The 24,841-nt window shown below is 38.3% G+C and overlaps 1 protein-coding gene across 1 annotated transcript in view; it reads left to right on the top strand.

Annotated features, from left to right (window-relative positions):
- Nucleotides 1-766: 766 nt before the first annotated feature.
- LOC121947924 (protein diaphanous homolog 1-like) overlaps nucleotides 767-24,841 on the top strand; it is a 116,888-nt gene continuing 92,813 nt past the window's right edge. The window contains 1 exon segment of the mRNA XM_042493120.1: nucleotides 767-1,580. Coding sequence (XP_042349054.1) covers nucleotides 1,482-1,580 — 99 coding nt within the window. The 5' untranslated portion in view covers nucleotides 767-1,481.

The raw sequence follows: 24,841 nt of genomic DNA, 5'->3' as shown, positions 1-24,841 counted from the left end.
TATTCATTTTGTGTTTTTGTTGGTCATTTTATGTGGTAATTATATGTCTCTTTGTGTAGCCACATTTTGTGTCTATTTTGGTTATTTAATGTCTTTTTGTAGTCATTTTTTGTAATTTTGATTATTTTATGTAGTCATTCTGTGCCTCTTAGTGGTAATCTTGTGTCTCTTCGCGGAAATTTTGTATCTTTTTTTAGTCATTTTGTATCTCTTTCTGCTCAGTACACATGTTAAATCAAGTGCAGTGTTGCAAGTGTAGGCCAGTAGGGCCTCTGGATCTGTGCCTAGTAGGCCTTTTCAGTAATCCATCCATGGTGGCACCTTTCTGCTATACTTAGAAACAAGCTGTTTCAATATTCAGATTAAATGCATGCTGCTTGGGGTATTCTACTACACTGCTCATTTGACTTTTGAATTGAACATGTGTTTTTTCACGTTTGTTTACTTTATATTTAGAGCCCTTGAAGTAACTAAAGGGCTAGTGCACACTTCACTGTTCTAGTGCACTAGTTTATATAGTCTAGATTATGTCACAAAACGGTGTTGCATCATTTACTGCTTAAAACGTCATGAATGGTGATGTCAACTGGACAATTTCTATTGCAAAAATAAGCAGCTAGGCTAAATTATATGACATCGCATTAAATGTATTTATTTGATCCGTGGATCCACAGCTCAGTCATGGAAAAACTGTCAGCTAAATCCTCTCAGCCTCTCAGGTGTAGCTGCAGAGCGCAGGCTCCTCCCCAACCAGCTCTGACCGGACTGTCAGAAGAACAGGAAGACTCCTCCAGCGCGAGAGACCTTAGTCGCTTCCCCCTGTCATTCAGGGGTTAAAAAGTTAACTTAACTTGTAAGCAGTCATGGAAACTAATTTAGGAGACACCGTCGGGCCAAGTCATCCGTAATACCAACTCACCGGCCGTGTTGTAGTCACCACAGCAACTCGTGGAAGTCGGAAGAGCGGAGCCTTTTTTTTCTTTCCACGGAGACTTCACCTACTGTAGTCAAACGAGCTAGGCTAGCTGAAGCTAACGGTTAGCTCAGTTAGTACCGCATATTTTCGGGTCTTAAAATCCACATTGTTTATTGCTTCCAATTTCGTTACACGTGGATATTGGCAGAATAAGTCCTCGTTTGTATATTATAAACGCAACAGGTTGTTTCGTACTTTTCGACTCGAGGACTCGGGGCTGTGCTTTGAATTTCCCTCCTTCTGTGATACAGACAGGCGGCTTAGCGAGGGGCTCGTTCGGTGTAACAGTTGGCTTTCTACCAAATCATTAGCAACGTTGTGCTAATTGTGGCTAAGTTAGCCAGGGCACTAGGCTAGGCCCAAGGGAATAAACAGTTGACTTTTTCGAAAAGTTAAGAAGCACCCTCGGAGGAATCATTTGCTTTGTTTTTCACGTTTGATTGCGAGGAGATTAAAGCCACCCGGGTTTATTTTGACACCCAGTTCAAGGGATTACGGTATAAATATGGATCCACACACGGGGAACTCAGCCTCAGCTTCTGTTCCCAAGAAGGACAAGAAAGCAAAGAAGAGCCTTGAGGATGGAGATGGAAAAAAGAAATTTGTGAGTATACCACAGGTTCAACTTGTTGCACTTCTATGATCTGTTTTTGTATGTGGGCTCAGAAGTGTTTCCTTAAACTCCTGAGATGGTTATATTTGCTTCTACTGTTTCAAGTGATGCTACAGAGCAATAAACTGCCACCATGCCTGTATTTACCTTGACTCAAAGCTGTGTATCAGCTGTCAACACAGCCTGAACTACTAGGATTCATGATGTAGGACAAAATAGTTGTCCGCATTTGAGGAAGTAGGTGGCTCTCCCACTTTTGAAGTGTTGAACTGTGCAATAAATATTAAGTAATGCAGTCCCGACTAACTGCAACATGTCAACAAATGATTTACATGTTTTTATTTTCAAACAACATTTATGATATGCTATGCAGACCCATCATATTGTACAATAACACTAAATTACGTCTGTAATTGGTACAGAGAGGGCTGCATGTACACTGTGAAATCTGACAAGCTGATTTTACTTTAAAAATATAGGAAAGTGATTGCCTTAAAAAATATATGTAAATATAATTATTCATTTTGATTTATTCACTTCATATCTAATTGGTAAATTTACTTAAAATTTTATTTATTTTCACTTAATTTTGTGAAGTTATTTCAACTTCAGAATGAGTTTAAATAAATCAGTCTTTCTATGTTTTAGTAACTTCAGTAAAGTATACTGTGCTATATATCTGAATTCTGGTGTTTGCTATCTAATCAGTCATATTTGTATATTCTTGAACATGTTAACAAAACAGAACTAAGTCAGACTAACTTGGTTTATAGAAGATGCTAAGACTTATAAAGAACAAAGTAATTTCACTTGTCATTTTTAAGTTGCAACATCTTCACAAAACTCAGTAAATACAGTTAAATTTCAAGTAAACATAACACTTGGATGTAAAGTAAACATAAATTATGATTGTTATATCTACTTTCCTTTTTTCAGTGCAATTGGTTTGCAACATTATTTTTTTAAGTAAGATCAACTTGTCAGATTTCAGAGTGTATTTTTAACATTATGAAGAATTAAAATGTGTGATTGACCTAACCTATGGTAAGGAGTGGCATTGGCACATTGAGTTTTCTCATGATGACTTAATTGTGATGACATCATTTGGTGTCTACCTGGCTGTGTTGGCATGTGTGATTCAGTGTGGGTGTCTTGAGGGGAGCAGCAGAGCAGTAAGTCACCAGTGGTTATGCCTTTCATCAGCCCTGAAACACTGTTGCGTAACATAACCCCTTTGCCCTGTCTAGCAGCAGGTGAAAACTGATATTGTACACACTGACAAATGGTAACCATAGAAGATTCACAGCATAGAAGACACATCTGGTCACTAAGTAAACAATTCCTACACACACGTTGTATGTAACCATAGAAGATGCACACACACTTGCTTTCAGGGACAACTCAGAGAGTTTTCAGGTCCTGTATTACACCCAATCAGAAGCCCTGTTTTTTGAAACACAAGGTGTTTTCAATCTTATCTATAGGAATGAACTCAAACAATTTCTTACATAACTTATTTACATACAGAACATTTTGTTCGGGCCTTTTGTTCAGAACTTTTTCAGGTTGGTAGTACCACCAGGGCATGAGCTCAGTGGCATGTATGCGTAACAGTACTGGTAGGAGGTTGTAGGTGGTAGTTTAATCAGATTTAACATTTTTTTGATACATTGATTCTGAATATTCAAAATGGTCTCATACTCATTTTCCGCAGTATGGATTTTAATGTTTATCACAGTAATTCCGCTATTCTCGCCTACTAACCAAGAAAAGAGAAGTCGTTGTTGTGATGTTCATCTGTCAATAAAAAAAATCTATGCCCTTAATATCAAATTTTCCCTGTGGTTTCAAAAACAGTATCAAAAACAGATTTTTTTCTAGGCATCAAAGTTAAAAAATTCCAGAGGTGTGACAGCACTAGTAAGCAGTCTTTGTTGTTGGCATGGTGTTCATGACAAGACACAGAGGGCAGCATGAAATGTAAAAAAATAAAAATAAATCACATCATAATCATTATGGCACATATTGTGAATGTGGAATGAGTCACGATTTCATTAGGAAGGTTGTTCTTGAATACAATTTTCACTGGTAAAAATATAAAAATGATGATTATCAGATTTTTGCTGGAGTTGTTACCAAACAAGCATGTACCCGTACATCTGAAATGTTATTAGTAGGACTTTATAAGGATTTGTGTCTGTAGCATCACAAATCTTCATTTGAAATGGCTTTTTGTGACACGTTTAACGTTTATTAAAAAACATCAGCTGCTGCAATTTGGATATAGCACTTGGCCATAGTGCAATTTTGATATTATTTGGATAAATAGTGCACAATTGGGTTTTATTGCCAAGTACTTTTACACATACAAGGAATTTGACTTGGTGTTTTGGTGCAAAACAGTTAACATAGAGATATAGCAGAAAATCTGCCCACGCTGTTCTGTTAATAATGCTCTTGTTCTTATTCATCCTTTCAAAACAGAGACAAAGGTGGAAAGTATTTGATGAATGGCATATTCTTACAGTAGTACTTTTGTATGTGCAGGTTTAGGTAGGGCTATAAGTAAACATTAGTCAGTGATGGAAATCCATTTGGCAATGTCCTCAGATAACACTTCACACGAGTCTGTGTTTGACTGTCATACTGCCAGATGGTGTGAGTACATACCTGTGTGTTCGGCCAGACTGCCCACCTTAGAAAGAGCCATGCCCTTGACTTCAGTCTGCCTCTAACTCTGAAATTCGAACCCGTTCTGGCAGGATTTTTATTACACCACAGTCAGAGTTCAGAGAGAGGTTAAGGGATGTAGATGTACTTGATCTACAGTGTGACATCGCCTCTCTCAAGTCTCAAATACCTTGTCTGTGGCATTAACTTATCTATGACTTCATCACTCACCGCTTTTGCCTCTTCTCAGACAGTGATTATAACATGATGAGATATATGACTGAATGAAGCTTGTATTGTCTCCAGCCTGCTTGGTATTTGGCATACCAATCTAGAGTCTTCTCTTGTGTGAATGTTTCTCTATTGTGCTGTCTGGGAATGAATGGAGCAGTGTGGGTGGGATATCCACTTTTAGTCATCTCTTTTTCTAGACATTGCCACTATTTTTGGATCACTCTGACATGGGATTGTTGATTTTTTTTCTACAGCGTGTTGTTGGGATAATGCCACAAACAATAGTTAGGTTTGGCGTAAGAATTAATTATATGGTTGTTTGCAGCATGAACATTTTAGGACAGATGGACATTTTTTCTTTTTTTAAACCAAAATAAAGTGTCTTTATGTTCTGCTGCTCAATCACCATCCAGTGCATCAAATATTGCTTAACCCCAAATTGAACCCCTGTTATGTTTACCACAGCTCAACCCCACAAAAACACAGTGTATTGTTGTAATGTTCCCCTGCTGTTTGTCAGCACGTCTACAAGCCTAAATACGTGTGTGTCTCAGTTCACACACTTTTTTATGACACATGTGACCTTCACAGGAATGCCTAACAGGATTCTCTGTGCTTACAGGTACCTCTTTAACTGAGCATGAACCATGTATCTTGTTTGAAGCGAAAAGCAGGTCATTTTAGCTTTGCTCCCTAAAGCGCTATCTGTGTTCCTCAGGCCCAGAGAGAAAGGATCACCATCCACAAATGCTGTTGACATAAACAGGCTGGCTCAACCCAGCAGGCAGGCGCAGTGTGGATTAGCCAGGGATCACTGCCTTGGACAGTTGTTTGGGATACAAGGTGAACTGTAGATTGCAGATTCAGGCTCCAGGACATCTTGTTTAGTTTGGCAGGTTTTTTTTTTTTTTTTTTTTTTGGGTGAAAGGTTTGCTGAATTTTTTTTCAGGCCCTGATAGTGTTGTGAATATACTGGGATTTCTAACTTCAATACAATACCATAAAATGTCATTTTTTATAAAATTCAAAGATGAATATAACAAGGCTATAACATGACAATGCCAACGTTTTTATAGTAGCAGAGAACAGCTACTGTACAGACTGTAGTTAATATTAACAATAAGAGAGAATAGGAAAGCACAGGTGGTACCTGCGTTGTAACGGTACTGCAGAAAATGAGTATTAAAACTCTTTTAGATATTAAGAATAGATATTTATTGATAAATGGATTATTTTACTAAATTAAGCCTTGATAAGGAATAATGGTTATCAAGGACACCAATAACCATTACTTTGAGTAAGTTTTGAACATGTTCCTTTTTGGACTTATTTTGAGGTATAATTATTAGAGATTTTAGGTTGTATCAAACAGTTGTTTGCATGACATAAACTTGCAACTCCAGTTTGAAAGAATATTGCCAATTCTGATAATTTGAAAAAATATCATTAACATTTTACAATATGTATTTTTTTGACTTCTTGTGTAAACCAAGCAGTAAAACAAACATGCAAATGCACATGAAACTTTTTCCTGGAACTGGAGGAGGACAATCCCATTATGTTACAGTTGTTGATGCCAAACAGAGAACCTTAAAGCAAGTGTGAAAGCAGCACATACTTTTCTGTCAAGTTTAATATTCCCAGAGTTGGAATATATGCTGACTTCCTTATGCATGCTACCCAAACCTACCAGTTGAATTACTTCTGTCATGTTTACAAAAGATTATGGAAGTCATCTGACTTTTCTATAGGAACAGGACATTGAAAATGTGGACTGGAATTAGAAAACAGACACGTATAAAAACAAAAAATTTAAATGTAATAACAATTGTTTTGTAATTGGATTTAAGCACCCTGAATCAAATCAAGTGCAAGGTTTCCTAGATGTAAAGTCTTGATACAGAACACATGATATATACAGATTATTTGTCCCTCACCTTAACTGAAGCAATGCATTTGTGTTGCAGCCTCTGAGAATAACCACAAGCACTATCAATCACAACGAGAGCGACCAAAAAAAAACTCTAATAAATTATGGGATAGCTGTTTGCTGCTGTGTTTGTTTGACTTATATGCAGAGTTGTATCCAGGGATGGTGCCCAACTTATTGTTTCTAAGAGCTAAAGGCAGGTTAACACGTTGGTGTTTATCATGATTAATTGCAATGATAAGTGCACCTTCCTTCAAGCATAAAATCATGTGCCTCCGTGTGCCTTTGTGCAGCAGTGCACCGACTTCCTGGGGGAACCACCTCAGCAATGCTTGATTTATAATAAGGCCATGAATTAAACCAGTCAGGTCACAACTCTTTAGTCACAGTCTGACTCAAGTCGTCAGAGTCAAGTAGAGTAGTTAAAAATTTGCTTTGGTGCACAGTGGGTCTCTTTTGCCCTCTTTCTTTTATGTACTAGTCTTCCAACACACAAACGTACCTAGTAGGCACACACAGACACACAGTTTCCTGTTCTCTACATCTCAGGGGAAGAAGAGCATACTGTGAGCTGAAGAATAGGATGACTGAGTGCCAGCATGAAACTAGAGTGGTTAATGGACGGCTAGTGGCAGGGGCCTCTTGGCTCAGAGTGAACAGGAGTATTTTAGAGAGCAAGGCTGAGCAAGGGAAGCAAGTGAGCCATGAATGGGCAGGGGCCGGAGGAGACAGAGGGAGAAGAGTAAAATATAGGCAAGAAGTTAGAAACCATAACTGTGGTTAAGGATATCAAGGAAGGAAGACAGTGCACAGGAGTGGGGGTGCAGTCAGTGATAATAACAAGTTACAGTTGTGTGATGGGTATGGAAAGCTTAAATTACTGAGTTGATTCTAAAAAAAAAAAAAAACTCCAACAGTTGTAGGTAATTCTCCGGTTGAAACTTGTTAAAGATAAAACTCCTGGTGTGACATAACTCATTAGATGTGGACAGAAGTGCTACATGATTGGAAGTTTTAATGCACAGAGAACAGGCCTGCCATTGCAATTCAGCGTGGTCCAATAAATTGTTAATGAGGCACACGACAGATTAACATTCACACAGAGTTTCTTCTTCGAAACTTTTAAATTGATTTCTGGACGCAGTTTTAAATACCCAGCTCACATCTGTTGTCATTCACTCTCGAGTTAGACTAATGTCTTGTCCAGACATCAGTGGCTAGATGAAATAAAAACACTTGTTGGAATAATCTGGCGTGTACAGTGCTCTCTGTCCGCTCTATTCTTGCTGTACTTTACAGGTTGAAAAGGGACGACTGTTTCGTTTGCTCTGAAGCCTGTTCTGACTGGATGTTAGAGTACAGTTGTGTAATAAAAGTGCTGCACAGGCACACAGAGGAATGCAGAGTCACTACACCACTGACATACCAGACGTAGAATGGAATCTCACTTTCACCTGAGCGGTTGTTTGATTGAGATGTGCTTTTCTTTTTAAATCTTATGCTGCACAATTGACATTGTGAGCCTGTATTTTCTGATTACAATACATCAAGTTCCTAATGGTTGGTCCGTGTAATAGTGGTAAATGGACTTGGACTTGCATTTGCATTGTGATTGTCTAGTCGTTTGACCAAAGCACTTTCACACTACGAGTCACATTCACCAATTCACACACCCGGGTCTCTGTGGCTACCATACAAGGTTTATTTAATGTTTGTTTTTAAACATTCATGCACACTCACATACCAATGGCACAGCCATCGGGAGCAATTGGGGGTACAGTTTTTTGCCTAAGGATACTTTGCCATGCAGACCAGAGGGGCTGGGGATTGACTGCTGACCCCCCAGTCAGTGGATGACCTGCTCAGCATGTTGCTTCAGGCAATTTCCAACATGTCTTTGCTCTTCTCAGTATTCTTTGAATATAATATTGTAATTTGTTGTCTCGTTCTCCTCCTCTTTAGTAGCCATCTTTTTGAGCAGCATCAGTATCCTTAGTAAGGCTGGGCAATATGGCCTAAAAATACCATCTCTGATTTTTTCACACCCAACTCGAATCATGATTTTAAATGATTTCTTTCCCTCTTAAAAAGAAACTGCAAATGACAAAGAAATGACTCAAGTTTTGCTTTGATTTTAACAAAAAAAAAGAGGCAAAGGCAAACTGGAAAAGGAAGAGGGCTTTCAAGTCAGTATTGCACATTGCACAGTTTCGCATTTTGTGCAGTTTTGCAGTCGAAGAGTGTTGAGTATGACCTCTGAAATCATACAATTGTAGATCAACATTAGTTCCATGTTAACAAATGATGTTATTTGTTGTGTTCAAATTACTGAACCATTGGTCTGTTGTAGTGGAGTCAAAGGACAACTTTTCCAGCTCTCAAGTGATTTTTTTTTCACTGTACAGTTTGTACAGATGAGGCAGGGCACCTTTAGCACCTTTTGGTAGCGCATACATGGGGTCGATAGTTTTCAGCATGTGGATAAACCTCAGGCTTTTCAAATATAGGTATGGGCATCATATCTTAAGTGATATGCAGTGCGACTGCATCAGTAAAATTCTTTGCACTGGGTTGCTTTCCTGTCATATGGGACACAATGAGAAAATGATTCCACTCACACCGGCTACTTTTTACCAGGTGCTTGTGGACTGAGGTGGTGTTGTGCATCTCGGAGTGAGACACATTTCTCCCAATTGGCTCCATGCCTCTGTTTGAGATGTGGACATAAGTTGGTCACTCTGCTGCCTGAAGTTGCAACAGCCTTTAAACAAACTTTGCAGCGGATTGTGGTTTGTTTGAGATCTGACGCCGCAAAACCGAACCAGTTCCAAACAACTGTTACCATATATATCTATATTGCAATATGTATTATAGGGCTGAGATGAGAAGTTTATCAGTTTTTCGATAGAAGAATAGTTTGTCTAATCGATAAAGAATAATCATCAGTTGCCTCCCTTGTAAAATAATGTATTTTATGATAGAAGACTTAACCCATATCACGCAGTAACTATCACCTAGTTTTTTAGAAACTATTGTACTTTCTGTGGGCTGTGCTGCTGACTCACTAACTGCCTGACTGTCTAAAGAAGGAGCCATTCAGTTACCTGAATTGTTCATGGTGACCCGTGTCACCATGAACAATTCACAGAGGGCAGAGTTGGTGTTGCTGTCTAATTAGTCCAAACCACTGTAAAGGCATTCTGCATGCTTTAGGGGGAAACCCTTTTCTTTGCAGCTGTCATACTGTCACTTAGTAAGCTAACAGATCAGATTTGTTATTTTTAGGCCGCTGTGCAAAGTTAAGTCCAGCAGTAGCAAGGCAAGACATTTAACAGACAGTAATGATGAATGATTGTCGACGAGAAGGAGAGGGAAGACTTAGGCCAGATGACAGCTAACTTATACTCTGACAAAAAAACTGTCAGTGTCAAAACTCTCCCTTGTCAGATGGTGCAGCTGTTTTTGTGTTACTTATGTGTTGTCCTGCAGTCTGTGGTTGCTTAGTAATGTGTCACATTCTGTCATGCATGTGTTATTTGCTGTGCTCCAGAAAGGCTGTTTCCCTGCATGTCATTCTTTGTCATGTTTATTTACCCTTACTCAGCAGAGCTTTCAACAGATACCTGTGTGCATATTTTGCATGGAGCTGAATATTTATCACAGTCAGTTTCACCTGCTCAGATGTTTGCCGAAGGCCTTCAATAGGTGTAAGTCCATTCAGTTAAAAGCATCGAAATGCTAGTCCAAACAGTGGAGTTTTGTTCACTCTCATGTCTTTAACTTAAAATAAACTGCCACCTCTGTGCATTTTGGGCACTTTATGGCAGTTAGAGAAATGTGGCTCCCTTTTTAAGCAGGGGTTGTCTCTTCTTCAGTGTAAAAAATATGAAGCAACATATTCATTTTGTGTCAAACTAGTCTGACCTCCTGAGAGTTCACCTATTGTTCACATGCTCATTTTGTCAGCTGTTCAATTTTACTTCTCCTTCTTACTTTTCTCTAGTTGTGCTTATGTACATTAACGTGTGCATGCACACGTACACACAGGCACACACAGATATGTCAGTGCTTCCACCCTATTATTATTTCTCAAATTCTGAGGGCTGTGACAGGAAGTTGTGCAAAAATAACGAACAGTAGGCTTCCTTATTCGTCTCCATTATTGCTTACCCTTATCTCTTTCCTTAACTCCTTTCCATCCATTGTGCAAGGAGGTACCAGTGGTCTACTAAACATGTTTACATACAGCCCTGTGTCAAATCTCTGGAGGTATGGATGTCGTTAAAATATAGAACAGAGTTTTATCATTAGAGCCTATAGATTGGATTAAACAGACTCAGTCTCTGTAGTGTGTGGTTGCTTCCAGCTTCTCTGTGTGTGTATTGAGTTTTGCCAAGTAGGCGTATGGCCGTATGGCTATATGGCAGTAAAATAATATCAGGATACTTCAGGTTATTTTTGAAATAAAGATATTCTTGATGATATGACAAAAATACTGAGAATATCTTCAAGAGCATACATTTACAATTAAATAAGTGTATTATAAGTATATTTCAACATAAATGTAGTTTACCTTCAAATATTCAGTAAAAACTGAATGAAAATTCTCTCTGTTCTTAAGTTTGTAAACAACAACAGTAACTCATAGTGAGATTCAGATTGTGTATAAAATTTAAATATTATAACAAAATAATATTATTCAAAAATAACACATTGTAACAGGTACCAAATAGAAAAAGCATTGTCTGCAATCTATAAATAGTACAAAAAATACATGTATGTATATGACTGAGTTACTTTCTCCACCTGGACTTGTGCACTGCTATTTCTCCTCCAATCTTCTTCTAATGAACGCGCTCTGCTGTGGACATGCTACAGCAGAGGTGTCGCGCTGCGTCCATTTCCAATGTACTTTGGCTGTCAGCCCTGAGTTCATCTTCCAATTTCCAGTCAAGATTCTATTAGTGAACCAAATGTCAAAAAATAGTCAAAAATGTCCATGACAAGTTCACCATTCACTTTTTGTTGATAAAAAAGTTTCAGGCTAGAGCACCTTGGTAACTAAATGGTTACAGAGCTTACCACATCAAACTAGGTTTGATCTGAGCTGGGTATCTTTCTGCTATCTGCTATCATACCCTTCTTTCTTTCCCCCATTTCCTGTCTGCCTCTTTGCTGTCAACAATTCAATAAAATAAAATGACAAAAAATAATAATATTAAAAAAGAAAAGGTTGCAGGCTTATTATGCAGTCTAAACACTGCTTTACCAGTAGGTTTTGTGCTCCTGACTGGACACATTATAGTTTGATTTCTCCACGTTTTAATGATGAAGCCTGCAACAGAATTTGCTCTGTGCTTTCTTACTGCAGTATCTCTGATTAGCTTTCTACTCTGGTCGTTGTAAAACACAGAATTGCTCAAGCAGCATAGATGGTATGTTTTTGACTTTCAGCTTAACGTCTTTGACTTTATCATCGTACCATCATCATATCATATTGCTTTTCGTCATTCTAATTCTTTCAGGGTGAGTTTAGGTATTTTGTGGATTTCATGTTGAAATCATTATAAAACACTCTTTTTTTACACCTTTCTCTATGATTCTTGCATTTTTCTCTCAGTCATCCAGCAATTTACCTGTGTGTGTCCGTCTGAAGTTTTGAGTTTATGCTGTTAAAAAAGGCTGACTGAACTGGCTAAGATGAATTGAACTGAATTGAACTTCTACAGAGGTGCGTGTTGAAAGTCGAATAGCTTCAGAAACCCCTCCCCCTTTAGCTTTTCCATGTCGGATTATGGGGGGCTATAACCTTATAACCTTGTAGGACTGCCCACTGTATTTAAACATAGCAGCCAAACAGAGGTCAGTAGAAGGCTGTTTAGATAAGAAGCCTTTTGAGATTTTCTATAGTGATGATAAATTTCACTAGAAAGATTTGCAGTGCACTAAAAAATTGTTCATTTATTCTCACCCCTATTTATATATGACCCTTATGTCCCATTTATGTTACTTTATGATAAAGATATTATATCACAAAATCTTTGTTAATAAACATTTTTTGTACAATGTGCTGAGATGTGTTTTGGTCATCCCATGGGGTAGTTTTAACAAAATGACTGACATTATTGTAAATGTACAGAGATCTCAGCTTGTATTAGGCCCACTTCTTCCACAATGGCACATGGTACTGTGTCCTTCCCCTTGAGATAGGTCGCAATGTCACTGCCTCCACAAAGAGATTGTCAGTGAGTAGGAGATACTAGTTGGATAAAGATAGTTATTAAAGTGAAAGTGGTTGAGACAATAAATGCATATGAGACAGATGAAAGACAAAAAGACATTCAGTTACACTTTCATGGGATCACCACAATGTCTGCATAAGCTCATACAGGGTGATGCTCTTTTTCCGTTTATCTTTCTGCAGTCAGCCAGCTAGTTAGGGACAGAGGGCAGTGTTGTGGCAGGAATTTTCTATAATGCACCCGAACTTTCTATCTTTATAACAAGGAGTTCACTTGTAAGCAGAGAGGCGGATAGTTAGACCTGTACGCTAATCTTCACAGATATGAATGCTCTTGACTGTGTTACCTATGCTGTGTATGGGGGGCTTAGTTGGGATTACAGTGTCAGTCCTCCTCTGTGACTCTCCCCAGTCTCCCCTTGACAGATTACAGCTAATCTCAGACAGCTCTGTGTTTCTCAACACCATGACTGTAAACAGCATGGGTCTATGTTTTGCTCTTACAACTGACTGTCTGGAGGGCAGCAGTCTATTTTTGTATGAAAGGAGCAAGACTTAAGACATTCAGGACTCTGGGAGAAATTTAGCTGCTGGACACCGATGCACATCCTGCGGTGTCTTGGCGAGGAGTGTAGGAAGCTTAACCTGAAATCTGTCATTACTTTACATTACAATCACTATGTGAGCTGATGTATAGCAGAAGCTTTAGAGCCCACGGTCTAGAAACAAGTGGTTGGAACAGTGCTAGACCACAGGCAATAGTAATAAAGTTAAATAAATCCCAAGTAAAGCATAGTAATATTTGAGGTTCTCTTTTCAACTAAACTCTTTGTCTCTACAATGTTTTTTTCATAGCTCCATAACACCGAATAAATAGTCTTTTGCCAAAATTGGCTTGGGGAATAGCCGGAGGGGAACCTTAGGCAATAAGGAAGGGAGATTGTGTCTTCACAGGTATGTTTGGGGGCTGGGAAATAACAGGTGAATGTGTCGCTTGTTTTAATTATGTGTATTGAAGTTTTGAGTTTTGAGTACTTTTCAAACAACTGTTAACGCTTGACTTCATTTCAACTGTAGTGAGCAACTTCATTTCCCATTGGTTGTTGTCAACAAAATCTGTTGACAACAACCAATGGGAAATGTCAAAATTGCATAAAAAAAACTGACTAAAGCTATTTTGTGAGTATCTTGAGTAACTTGAAATACCAAAATATAGAAGGTAATATATTTCCAATGACTGGTAATCACCACACAACAATTTTTAAAGAGATACCTTGTCGATATTATACTCCCAGCTTTGTATTGTAGCAGTGTGGATAGTATGTGTAAATTAACTGTGTTAAATTTACCTCCATCCTACCAGTGCCTAGGTTTCCCTGCTCATTTGAAAATCGTCTGGATGACACGTGGGATGCTCTCCTGCTGTTGCTTGAACTACAGATTGTACTTTCTTAATTTTGTACACCTACTGCCACCACGTATTCAAAGAGTGTTGAAGCAGATTGAGAGAGAGAGAGAGCTGCCAAACATGTTAGTGCTCTGTTTGGCTGTTTTGTGAGATTTTGTGGGAATGGCACCACTGTGTTTCCAAAAAACGGAGGCAGAAGAAAATGAGATCAGGTGGTAAAACTATGCAGTGCTGATATAATATGAACCAAGATTTTTTACTGTATTGCTTAGTTCTTGCCTAATATGTTGCCCAAACATATCTTGATTAATTGGTACCAACCGTACCATAGTGTTTTTCGATGGGCAGCTCACATTACATCACCCATCAGTGAAAGTGTTTATTGGTCTGGTGTGGTGCAGTGCATTGTGGTAGTTGTAGGTATTCTACCTTTTGAGCAAAATTGAATGCCCCAGCCCTTCACTCTGGTCAGGTGTCATAGACAACCTAATTTTCTTTTCTGTAGTAAAATAACTCAAAGATGGAGTTAATGTAGTTGAAATTACATTGTACATTGTCATGAGTGCTGTTGTACTGTGGATACATGCAGTTGGTTGGCTATTACCTCCTTTTTTTTCAATTAATTAATTTTTTTTTACCCAGGTTTTTTTACCCCCCCCCCACTGTTATTTAGGTACTAGATTGTATTTATTAATAGTATACATTATATTCCCACATCTTAATCATCTGTGCTCACAAGCCTGTAATCAGTGGCTTTCAGCGTGCTTGAGTTTATGTTGTGGCCGTGCACACAGCAGTGGACAGGGACACAAAAACTTACAGAGAAAGAGAACCTTCATGTGGTTTCCCTCTTTAGCTTTTTGCAGTTTCATTTCTAGGCAGTTTTTTAGGCAGCTGTTTGGCCTCTAAGCTACCAGCCACCAACAAAACCAGCCCCTGTCTCTGTTGATTCAGAAGGCTACAGTCATCCATAGATCCATGATGCACACATTGTCAGCCAAGTCTCTGTGTGCTGTTACACAGGACTTAGTATGTGAGGGTAAGAGGGAAGTGGTGAGAATTTTTGTTTGTAGAGACAGTTTATAGGTCTTGTGGTAATATGTAGGTAAAAGTTTGGGGTTTTTATGCATTATGTAAACTTGTGTTTTGTGTGAGTGATGTTTCTGTTAAGTGCTTTGATGGATGCTCCATTGTGCTTGTGCAGGCAATGTGTGTAGGTGGAAGAGTTTAAATGTGCTGTGTGGCAACCGCATCACTTCTAAGACTCGAGGCTTCAGGATACAGACGTTATTTAAATGACTCTGAAGGTCCAACACCCCACCACCAGGTTTTTTAATCTGTTATGAAATGACGGTGAAAGTGTAAAGTAAGCTGAGCTCGATGAAGCGTGTAGTCATGAAACAAAACAGCTAACAAAAGTAAAGTCTTTTTGGAGGCATTACAGCGTCAGGCTAGGTGACAGCACTGGCAGTGAACCAGTGGAAAACAGTATAAATACTCAAGCAGAAATGACACTATCAGGAAATATAAAATGGCTGTGACATTGTGCACTAGTTCCACAAATTAAAAGGAAACTTACAGAGTAACTCCACCCAGTCTAATTATGTTGATAGCCTCATTATTTTGTATTTTGTGGCAACTTTTCAATTGGATGTATAGAGTTGTTCTGTCTGGGTGTTGCAACTTTGGCAACAGATTGCCTGTGAAATGCTTTTTAACATCATGACTTTGAAAATAGCCAGTGGAATGATTTGTGAATATCAATCTTAGAAATAAATGACTTTTTATTGGCATTGTTGGGCACGGATGCTACATTTTGATCACTTGTAAATGTCAAGGATTAAACAACCACTTTTAGGTTTTGTTGTTGGTGATGATGAACTAACATGAACTGTGCTGTTGATATTGCAGGAGAATGGAGGTGGTAGTTGTGGGTTGACGGTATTATTTAAGTGCTGCTTTTGTTTTTTCCTGACCCATATGAACATAGAGTATGGGTGAATGAGTCATCGTCGAATGCTAAAGTTAGTTTATATGCATTTGTTGCGGTGAAACTATTTACATTTGTAAAACATTTTTATGTGACATCAAAAGACATGTTTGCAGGTTAAGTTTTGCCTATTTGCACATCACTTTCTGTTTTTGGGATTCTGACTTTACACAGCACAAATGAAATGTGGATAGTGAGATATTGTGTATCAATAGTACACTTTAGTTGATTGTCTTCTGTGAGTTACAGCTATTTAAGTCCAATTTTAACCTCCACACCACTCTCTCTCTCGCCTTTCGGGGGCATAATTGAATTGCGTAGTGGTGATTCAGATATTTCCTTAAATATCTCTAAGTGCTCTGTGAAACCCATTTGTAAAATCCTGCTCAACACCAAATTATAGGTTTGGGCTTAGACTTGATGTTTAACGCACGCACGCACGCACGCACGCACACACACGCACGCACGCACACACACGCACGCACGCACACATGCACACGCGCACACGCACGCACACATGCACACGCGCACGCACATTTTCTACTGTTGTTGGTGTGTGACATTTTACCTTTGTTATTGTTGTGTTTATTTGTTGGTCTCCTTGGTTCTGCTCTCCCAGAGTTAGTGGTATTTCCTTAAAGTTAGATTTTATTACATTACATTATATATTACTGGATATACGTAGATATATTTCTAGATATATTTTTTTCCTAATAATGTGCGCAGAATGTGATTGAAATGCAGTAAATGGTTTTGCAATTGTAACTGCATAGTGCCTGGGGGTTGGAGAAGCATCAAAATGGTTTACTATATAATGATTTGGGAGAGCAGTTTGTCTTATATATGGTGAAAGTTAAGAGTTAAGCACACTGTGCACAGCTTACCCGTATCAGGTACCAGGTATCTGTGAACTAAGTGTGCTGTTGGATTCACTTTTAGTCTCCTGCTGTACAGCTTTTGATTTAGACAAAAATTTTGTGACTTTTGTGAGTTAATTATTGGTAATCCAGCAAGAAAGTCTGAAAAGTATGTTTGATTGTCAGGAAACCTGTAAGTAAAAGCCCTTTTAATTTTTGCCAAACAGATCACTTTTCTGACGTGGATTGTCATAATTACTCATTTGAACAGTTATGGGCAAGTGTTTTGGTTCTTTTAGTGAAAATAATAAAAGGGTACAGCAACACTTTTTTTTAGAGCTCTGTAAGTACATGCAGCAGTTTCAATAAATTTAATGTGATGTTGCATTTTGTTCCTCATTGCAATGGAGAAGTTTTCTGAAATGGCTAATACTCTGGCTGGTGTCTGTCATAGCAACAGCCACTGAAGCTCTGGGGACCTTTGCAGTTGATTGGTTAGATCCTGTTGCCATTCAGTACATATAAAATAAATCCACAATAACAAAATATGTGCTAATAGCAAAAAGCTGAGCTAAAGAATTACTTTTTTTTTTTTTAGTTTTTAATTCAAGTTAGTCAATTTAGTATACATACAGTACAGGGTACTGACATTTTCTTTCTTCTTTTGTTTTTGTTTTGGACAACACAATTCAAGAGAGATAAATTAGAGTACAAAAATATGAAGCCTATGTTGCAAAATCATTCATACAAGCGACCATAACAACAGTAGTAGTTGTTGAGAAGCAACCAAACAAAAGGAAAGAGGGGAAGAAAACAAAGAAACAACAAAAAACAAAACAACAAAAAAAACTAAACAAAAAAACAACAACTAACTAACATAAAAAATCAAACAAATAACATCAACAAAAAAATAAACAAAATAAATAAATAAACGACAAAATAGAATGGGCGGGGCAAACAACTCTAAAAAGTAAATAAAAGTATATAAAAAAATATCTGATTATAACAATTTGAAAGGAGGAAAGGAGGCTGCATACATGTGTTCCTTAAGAAAGAAACAATAGGAATACAAATAAACTATGAACCATTAAAACTTAAGTAGCTCATAATGAACTTCCGAGAAATTATGTCATAAGTATATCTTCTTCGATCATGTGAAGTCCCATCTTAATGAGGATATATGTTCAGTCCAACATGCCCAACAGTTTTTAAACTTACCCTGTTCGAGTCTTAAAAAAATGTGAGTTTCTCCATCACATAAATATCATGATTAACGTTGATCTAGTCCTCGACCTCAGGTGTATCTGTTGTCAACCACTGCCTTCTTACTTACAATCAACATAATGTTAAACATATATTGATTTACAAATCCCTTAACAGTGTCTATGTACAATGTACAATGTCTCGAAACTGAACGGGATAGTCACCTAAAGTACCTTTTCCATTAAGTTTTTAATTTGTGTCCAGTAATTCAGAAGCAGTGGGCATCGCCAAAACACATGATAATTATTTTCCTTTCTCTCCCCACAGGACCTCCAACAAGAAATATTTTTATTTAAGAAGGGCTTTGTGCCATTGTTGTTTAATCATTTTCCCCGTATTTTAGATACTCTAATTTTTATGATATAACGCAATTTAAAAATTACCTAGATATTTTAAAGGACAGGTTTATGTCCTTTAAAGGTAGTAGTTGTGTCTCTCCTTGTTTGCCCTCTTGGACATAATGACTGTAAAAGACTAATTAAATGGTTAGAACCTGAGGTTTCTCTTAGAAGGATTCATTAAACATCATTTTTGGGCAAGTTTGACAGCCCTGGTGATATGCAGGCCAGTTCCTTTGCACATGTGAAAGTGAAGAGAAATTAAAAAACACAATATTTGTAAGTACCTTTGTATTGGTGCTCCATGTGTAGCAACACAGAACTTTAACTCGTGACAAAATACCTAGAAGGAGATACATTGTGCAACCTCCAGTGATATGTTTTAAAATCTAATGACAAAGTAGTTTTTCAGGTTGAAGTCTGTCTGTATGACAGGAGTGTCACTTGCATAAAATGCAGTAAAGCAGCTAATAAGGGACAACTTTCACCAGTTTCTCTAAAGGAGACATTGCAGATACACAGTTTCTTTGGTGGCCAGTTGTAGTTAAGAAGTGGGGCAGGATGTTGGTGGGTTGTGTTTAGTTCACTTCACACTGCAAGACTTTGAAAGTCATCATGTCTCAGAACTTGTTACTGTACACAGCTTGCTGTCTTGTAATCAGGAGTCTCAAAGTTGTTGTGGTTTTCACACAACATGACTGACCTGCCACAGGGGGTCTCACACTGCAGAATCTTACTTCAGAAGGAATCCCCAAAGAGTTTGTCATGTGATGTGTGTGTCAACCCACAACTGGGGGTCGGAGTATGCTTATCAGAAAATATCACAGTCGAAAAGAGGCAAAGCATTGTTTGGAGTAAGTTATTAGACTAATAGCTTACAGCAAGTTTCTGTGCGACAGTCCACCTCCTCTTCCCCTGTCGTTCATGTCCTATCTCTGCCCCTCAAACAAATGCATGCATGCATGCATACTCACACACACACACACACACACACACACACACACACACACACACACACACACACACACACGCACACACACAATGAAAAGCATCTAGTTTCAGTCCCCAACCCATGTCTTGCGCTCTCATTGCCGTTAATTTGCTGACAAAGTTCTAGACAGTTTCAGATACTTAGCATGCTAGATGTGGGGAGCGTCTGCGATGCATCAGTGAGCCTCTTGGCTTGTGGCTAAAAGCTAATTATAGACAAGAGGTTGACCAATTTTTTTGGTTTGGCTGGTTATTATATTATTTTATTATTGGCAGATTAACTGACTATTCGCTTTATCCTCCTCCAAGCTATTGTTATTATATAGTCAGTGAACCTCTAATATAAACTGCACCAATTTCCACCAAAATAGTCTCATTTTCTCAACAAATAAAAACTCAGGGCATCAGAATAATTCGAAAGATGCTTTTGCAAATGTTTCTAATGGCAATTTTCACTAATAATAACCAAACATTCTCAGGGTATTATTTAAAATTTAAATACCATTAAATCTCCTTAATATGGTTGGGATATTTGTGCTGTGCATCTCTGTGAGCTGTTGAGCTGTTGAGATGTTGGTAAAATGCATGTGGTGTTTTATAGGATATAATTGGCATTTTGAAAGGTGTTGCATAAGTGGCTTGATGCAACAGAATAGAAAAACCTTTATTGTCATTGTACAAGTACAATGAAATCTGAAAGTGCCACTTCCAAAACAGTGCAAGTATGAAACATATTATTGTATTAACAATGAATTAATTAAACAGGACCATACAACTATTTGCAAGACCCTTGAAGACATTTATAGGGCAAAATGGAAATTTATATCATGCAACACAACCCCATAGAAATAGGATGTTATAAAGCACTAGTGGGAAAGGGTATAGTGTCTCAGAACAGCTGTCAAAGTAAAGAAATAGTCTGTGAAAACATGGGAAGTGATGTTTTCAGTTATGTCAGCTGTTTTTCTGGGGGGGGAATAAGTATTCTGTTGTGAACACAAGAGTAAATTACGGACTTAGGTTTAATAATTACATGTTATTCATTTTACCATTGAACTTAATTGTATTCCGTTTGTTAAGTTCTAGAGGACAGATAGACAGGGAAGCAAAAAGAGAGACATGACAACAGTGCCCTCCCTTGTTTATGTAGAGGCGGGTGGGAGGTGCTTGGTTTTTGTCTCACAATTAACAACAGTAGACCAGGGGGGAGGAGCAGTCATGCAGCAAACATGCCCCACTTGGACTGACATACAGTAATAACGTCTCTCACACGTAGACAGTCAGTGCACTCAGATACCTTGAGTCAGTAGGTCAGTGAGGCATGTAGGAGTTTTACAAAGTGCAAACTATTGTGGGGTAGTAGAGAGAAGACATTGACCTCTGAGGGTTTGACCTCACAGTCTTGGTTAAATATTGCGTCTTCTGTTGTTGGGACTCTTGCCAACTCATAACTTTGCCCAGTCTTGCTCTTTTTATGAATGTTTGTGTTTGTCACAGGTTACTTGCAAGTTGTAACTCACCTGGCATGTGTCAACAGGCAGAGTTTCTCTGAAAAAGTAGCTACAATATTGTTATAAGTAGCTACAATACATACCCCACTCTGTATAATGCCAAAATGAGCATCTGTGATAGATCAAAATTGGCTACCTCATTTTTGTTTGGGATGTTATGCTTTTTAGCCAAGGGCAAAATCAACTCTTAAAAGTGGGAGGCAGTGTACTTTTTTTGCTTAAGAACCCAGTTCACTAGCTTTGTGTGTGTGTGCATTACGTCAGTCTCTTTGGTCATTTCCTGCTCAGGCTCTATTCATAGGAAACTTTTCTGCTGTTTCTGGGTGTGCCTGTCCCAAGAACTGCTTCCCCAGTGCGATATCATGAGTACACTCTGTATGTAGCCATGGCAACGTTGTAAGCAATACAATGACAAGCCCACTGCTCTGTGACTCCACAACTTTTAAGGTTCAGTGGTCAGAGGTTATATATAAGATCTAAATGTTGCACCCATCTTTCTTCAGAGCCTAAACAGTAATATATAATAATAATGACATACTTCTTTCACACTTCCATTACCTTTCATCTCTACCTTATTTTCCCCCCACTGCCACGCATCATACACTCAGCACCTCATCTGCCCCCTCTACACATTCATGACACCATCATACCGCCGTCTCTTACCTATACTCCCTTCTCCCACCTAACTCTGTCTCCCAGACCTATTCGCATTAATTTCCACAAATGTTACAAGAGAAGACAAACAGAAATGTGAGTGCAGTAACCCCACATCCATCTTAACAGACAGGTCATTTGTTTTCTCTGTATTTCTATGAATACTCTGTGAAAGCATAAGACCAAAGTGATTTCAGTGGGATTATTTTGAGCTTCATACTTTTGATAGTCGGAGACAAAGGTTTAAAGTTTTGTTAGAGCCTATATATAAACTCTGTTAAGCATCCACCATTACTTTTTATTGTGATTCTTCATGTTTTTTCCCATATTCCAGTTTATCTTTTTTTTTTTTTTTAAACATAATGAAAATAACAGGCCTGCCCCTGGCTGCAACTTGACTTCTATTTTAGTATTGAATGGGTGTTTATGTGTGTGGAGCTACATAATAAGACCAGATGGTGATTGAGTGACACTGCAGGCAAGGCTGAGACAGAATCAAAGCCAATAAAATGTGTACACTAATGGGCACGGCTTTACACTAATTCTTGCTTGGAGATCACTGATAAGTGACTCATGCTGACAAACAAAAATATGTAAATCCACTTTAAGTTTGACTTTTAAGACCTTCTGTCCATTTATTTGAACACAGTTGATTGCTTAGGCCTTCCCCTTCTCTTGGGTTTTTTTTTTTACTTCCAGGAAAGTGTAGCATACAATGGATACAGTGTTAGTTTGATGAAAAATGTATTCATTAAATATATATGTAAATGTACTTATGCCTAACAGACTAAATTAAAATTGAACAGTATTATACCAGATCTCTGACAGCAAAAAATGGCATGGGACTAGCATAAAGTGGGCATGTCTGTAAAGGGGATACTCATGGGTACCCACAGAACCCATTTTCATTCAGATATTTTAGGTCAGAGGTCAAGGGACCCCTGTGAAATGGCCATGCTGTTTTTCCATTGCCAAAATGTAGCCTAGCTTAGCCATGTTATTTAGCTTCCACCCCGAGACTCTAGCATAATATAGTTGGTACCACTGGATTCAGGTCTTCCAGTTTCATATGATATCCGTATTATCACTCTAGCTGGTGATTAACGTGATGAACAAAAAAAAAAGTGTTATGTACGGACCTTAATCGCATCGCAGTTAACATTGTGTTACTGTTGACGCTTACATCCTTAATCAAAAGCTTTCGCCTTCTGAATATATTCAAAACTATAACAAACTCGCCATTCACTATTATGTAACATGAAATGTTAATTTTTATTTTTTTTGCAATGTTGAATATTCAAATACATCTGTAGACACACTGGTATTGGTATTTCTCAGGAATGAAGGTAATGTAGGATATAAGATACAGGCTGTGATAATAACTGCATCCCGTGATGCTTCCACAGGGATGAGTTCATCACTGTCATCATCACTTTTGTTTTTTGGTGTGATTTTTAATAAATATAATAAATTAATGGAAATATGGGCTGCTTTGGCTCTGATGTAGCCCCTTTGTTTGCAGTCAGCACTATGTAGCCTCGCTCAGTGTCCCTCCCACAGCACTATCTGACTGGTTACACCTCACGAGTAACAGCCTGTCAGCACTGAAGGCTGCTGTTCCACTGATGGCAAAGACTAGAAACTCTCCAGAGAGTGAGCAGATTTGCAACTGTGTTTTGAACTTAAGACAACAGATACTACTGAAGTTGTAATAAACATCACAATCATACTGTAACCCAAACCATGTTGATGTGTTACTTTTTCACCCTTTTGAGAGAAGTATACATTCACAGCCCTATATAAGATTGACACAATACACTAATAATGGAATGTTATTCAATTAATTTGTAAATCTAGCCCTAAGACACATACAGAATATGTCCAAATCCTCATAAAATTTGCAGTATCTGTCAGAAAAAAATCATATTTTTCCCCTATGGTGCGGCCCAATCATTGACTTAGTGTGCATCAATCAAATCATCATCTGACAGAACTGTCAGTGCTTCACTCATTTGCCTGTAAAAGTGGCCACTCTGCTCTCTGCCAGTCTGCATTTACTTGGTTTTCTTGCTTTCTTTCTTGCTCTGATTTACATAATCTTCCTCACCACTCTCAGGACCTGCTACTTAAATATGTATGCACAGACAGGTGCAGGGACTCACACACAGAGAAACATCAGCAGCACTGTGGCTGTCTCATTATTTCGCTGTCACAAGCCAAATGCATCTGCTGATTTTGCATCCTCTTTAGCTGTCTAGTTGAAGAGACAGACAGACAGACAGAGCCCAGTCCCTGTCCTCCTTATTTTGGTGCCACCTCCGAGGCTGTGTAATAAGGCTCCCTTTGGAATGTTTATATGTACTGCATGTGCCGTGCGTGTGTGTTTTGTAAAGCATTGGGGGATTGAATGGCGTTTGTCCTCACTTATGGAAATTATAGCCTTTATTGAAACAGTCATGCATATCACAACTTTACCCACTACATTTTGGCAAACTTTTCTGCAGCTTTTTGTTAGGATTTAGACCTCCAATTACCAATTTTCTGGGGGTTACCCTAATATTATTAGGCAGGTCTATAGATAATATAGTGCAGTTTAACTTCCCTTTTGTAAAATGTATAATAACTTAGCATTATAAGAAAAACAAAACACTAATGTTCCTAGCCCCCAGTGGTGGTGAATCAAACTCCTTCTATGTTAGAAACTCCAGACACTGCACCACGTTTATCTGGCTGAACCTGCTACTGTTACTTACAAGCCTGTTCCTGTCTCGACCCACCTATGGGCATGATGTAAAAGTCGCTTACTCTGGTAAAGTGTTGTTGGCTTGATGTTCACCCAAACTGTCATATGAGAAAGCCTGCCACATGCACCACTTCATCTAATCAGCTCATTGTGGCTGATTAAATGAATCGGCTCGCTCATCTCACAGCTGCTTATCGAGCCCGCTGCGTTATAATTGAGAATTTTTTGAGTTTGGTATTTGGTCAAAGTCTACAAAACCTCTCTGAGCCCCAGTTGGGGGAGCTTTCATTTTTTAGTGATGCCATTTCCTTTACGTAATAATTTTCTAATAATTTGCTCCATAAGATGTTGTAAAATTGTGGAAAATACCCATCACAAAATCACCAAACTCAAAGAGATGTCTTTGAGAAGCTGGCCCATGGT

Source organism: Plectropomus leopardus, chromosome 9, assembly GCF_008729295.1.
Source record: "Plectropomus leopardus isolate mb chromosome 9, YSFRI_Pleo_2.0, whole genome shotgun sequence".
NCBI classification, from domain to species: Eukaryota; Metazoa; Chordata; class Actinopteri; order Perciformes; family Serranidae; genus Plectropomus; species Plectropomus leopardus.
Note: the sequence above shows the minus strand (reverse complement) of the source record. Positions and strands in the feature narration are given on the sequence as shown.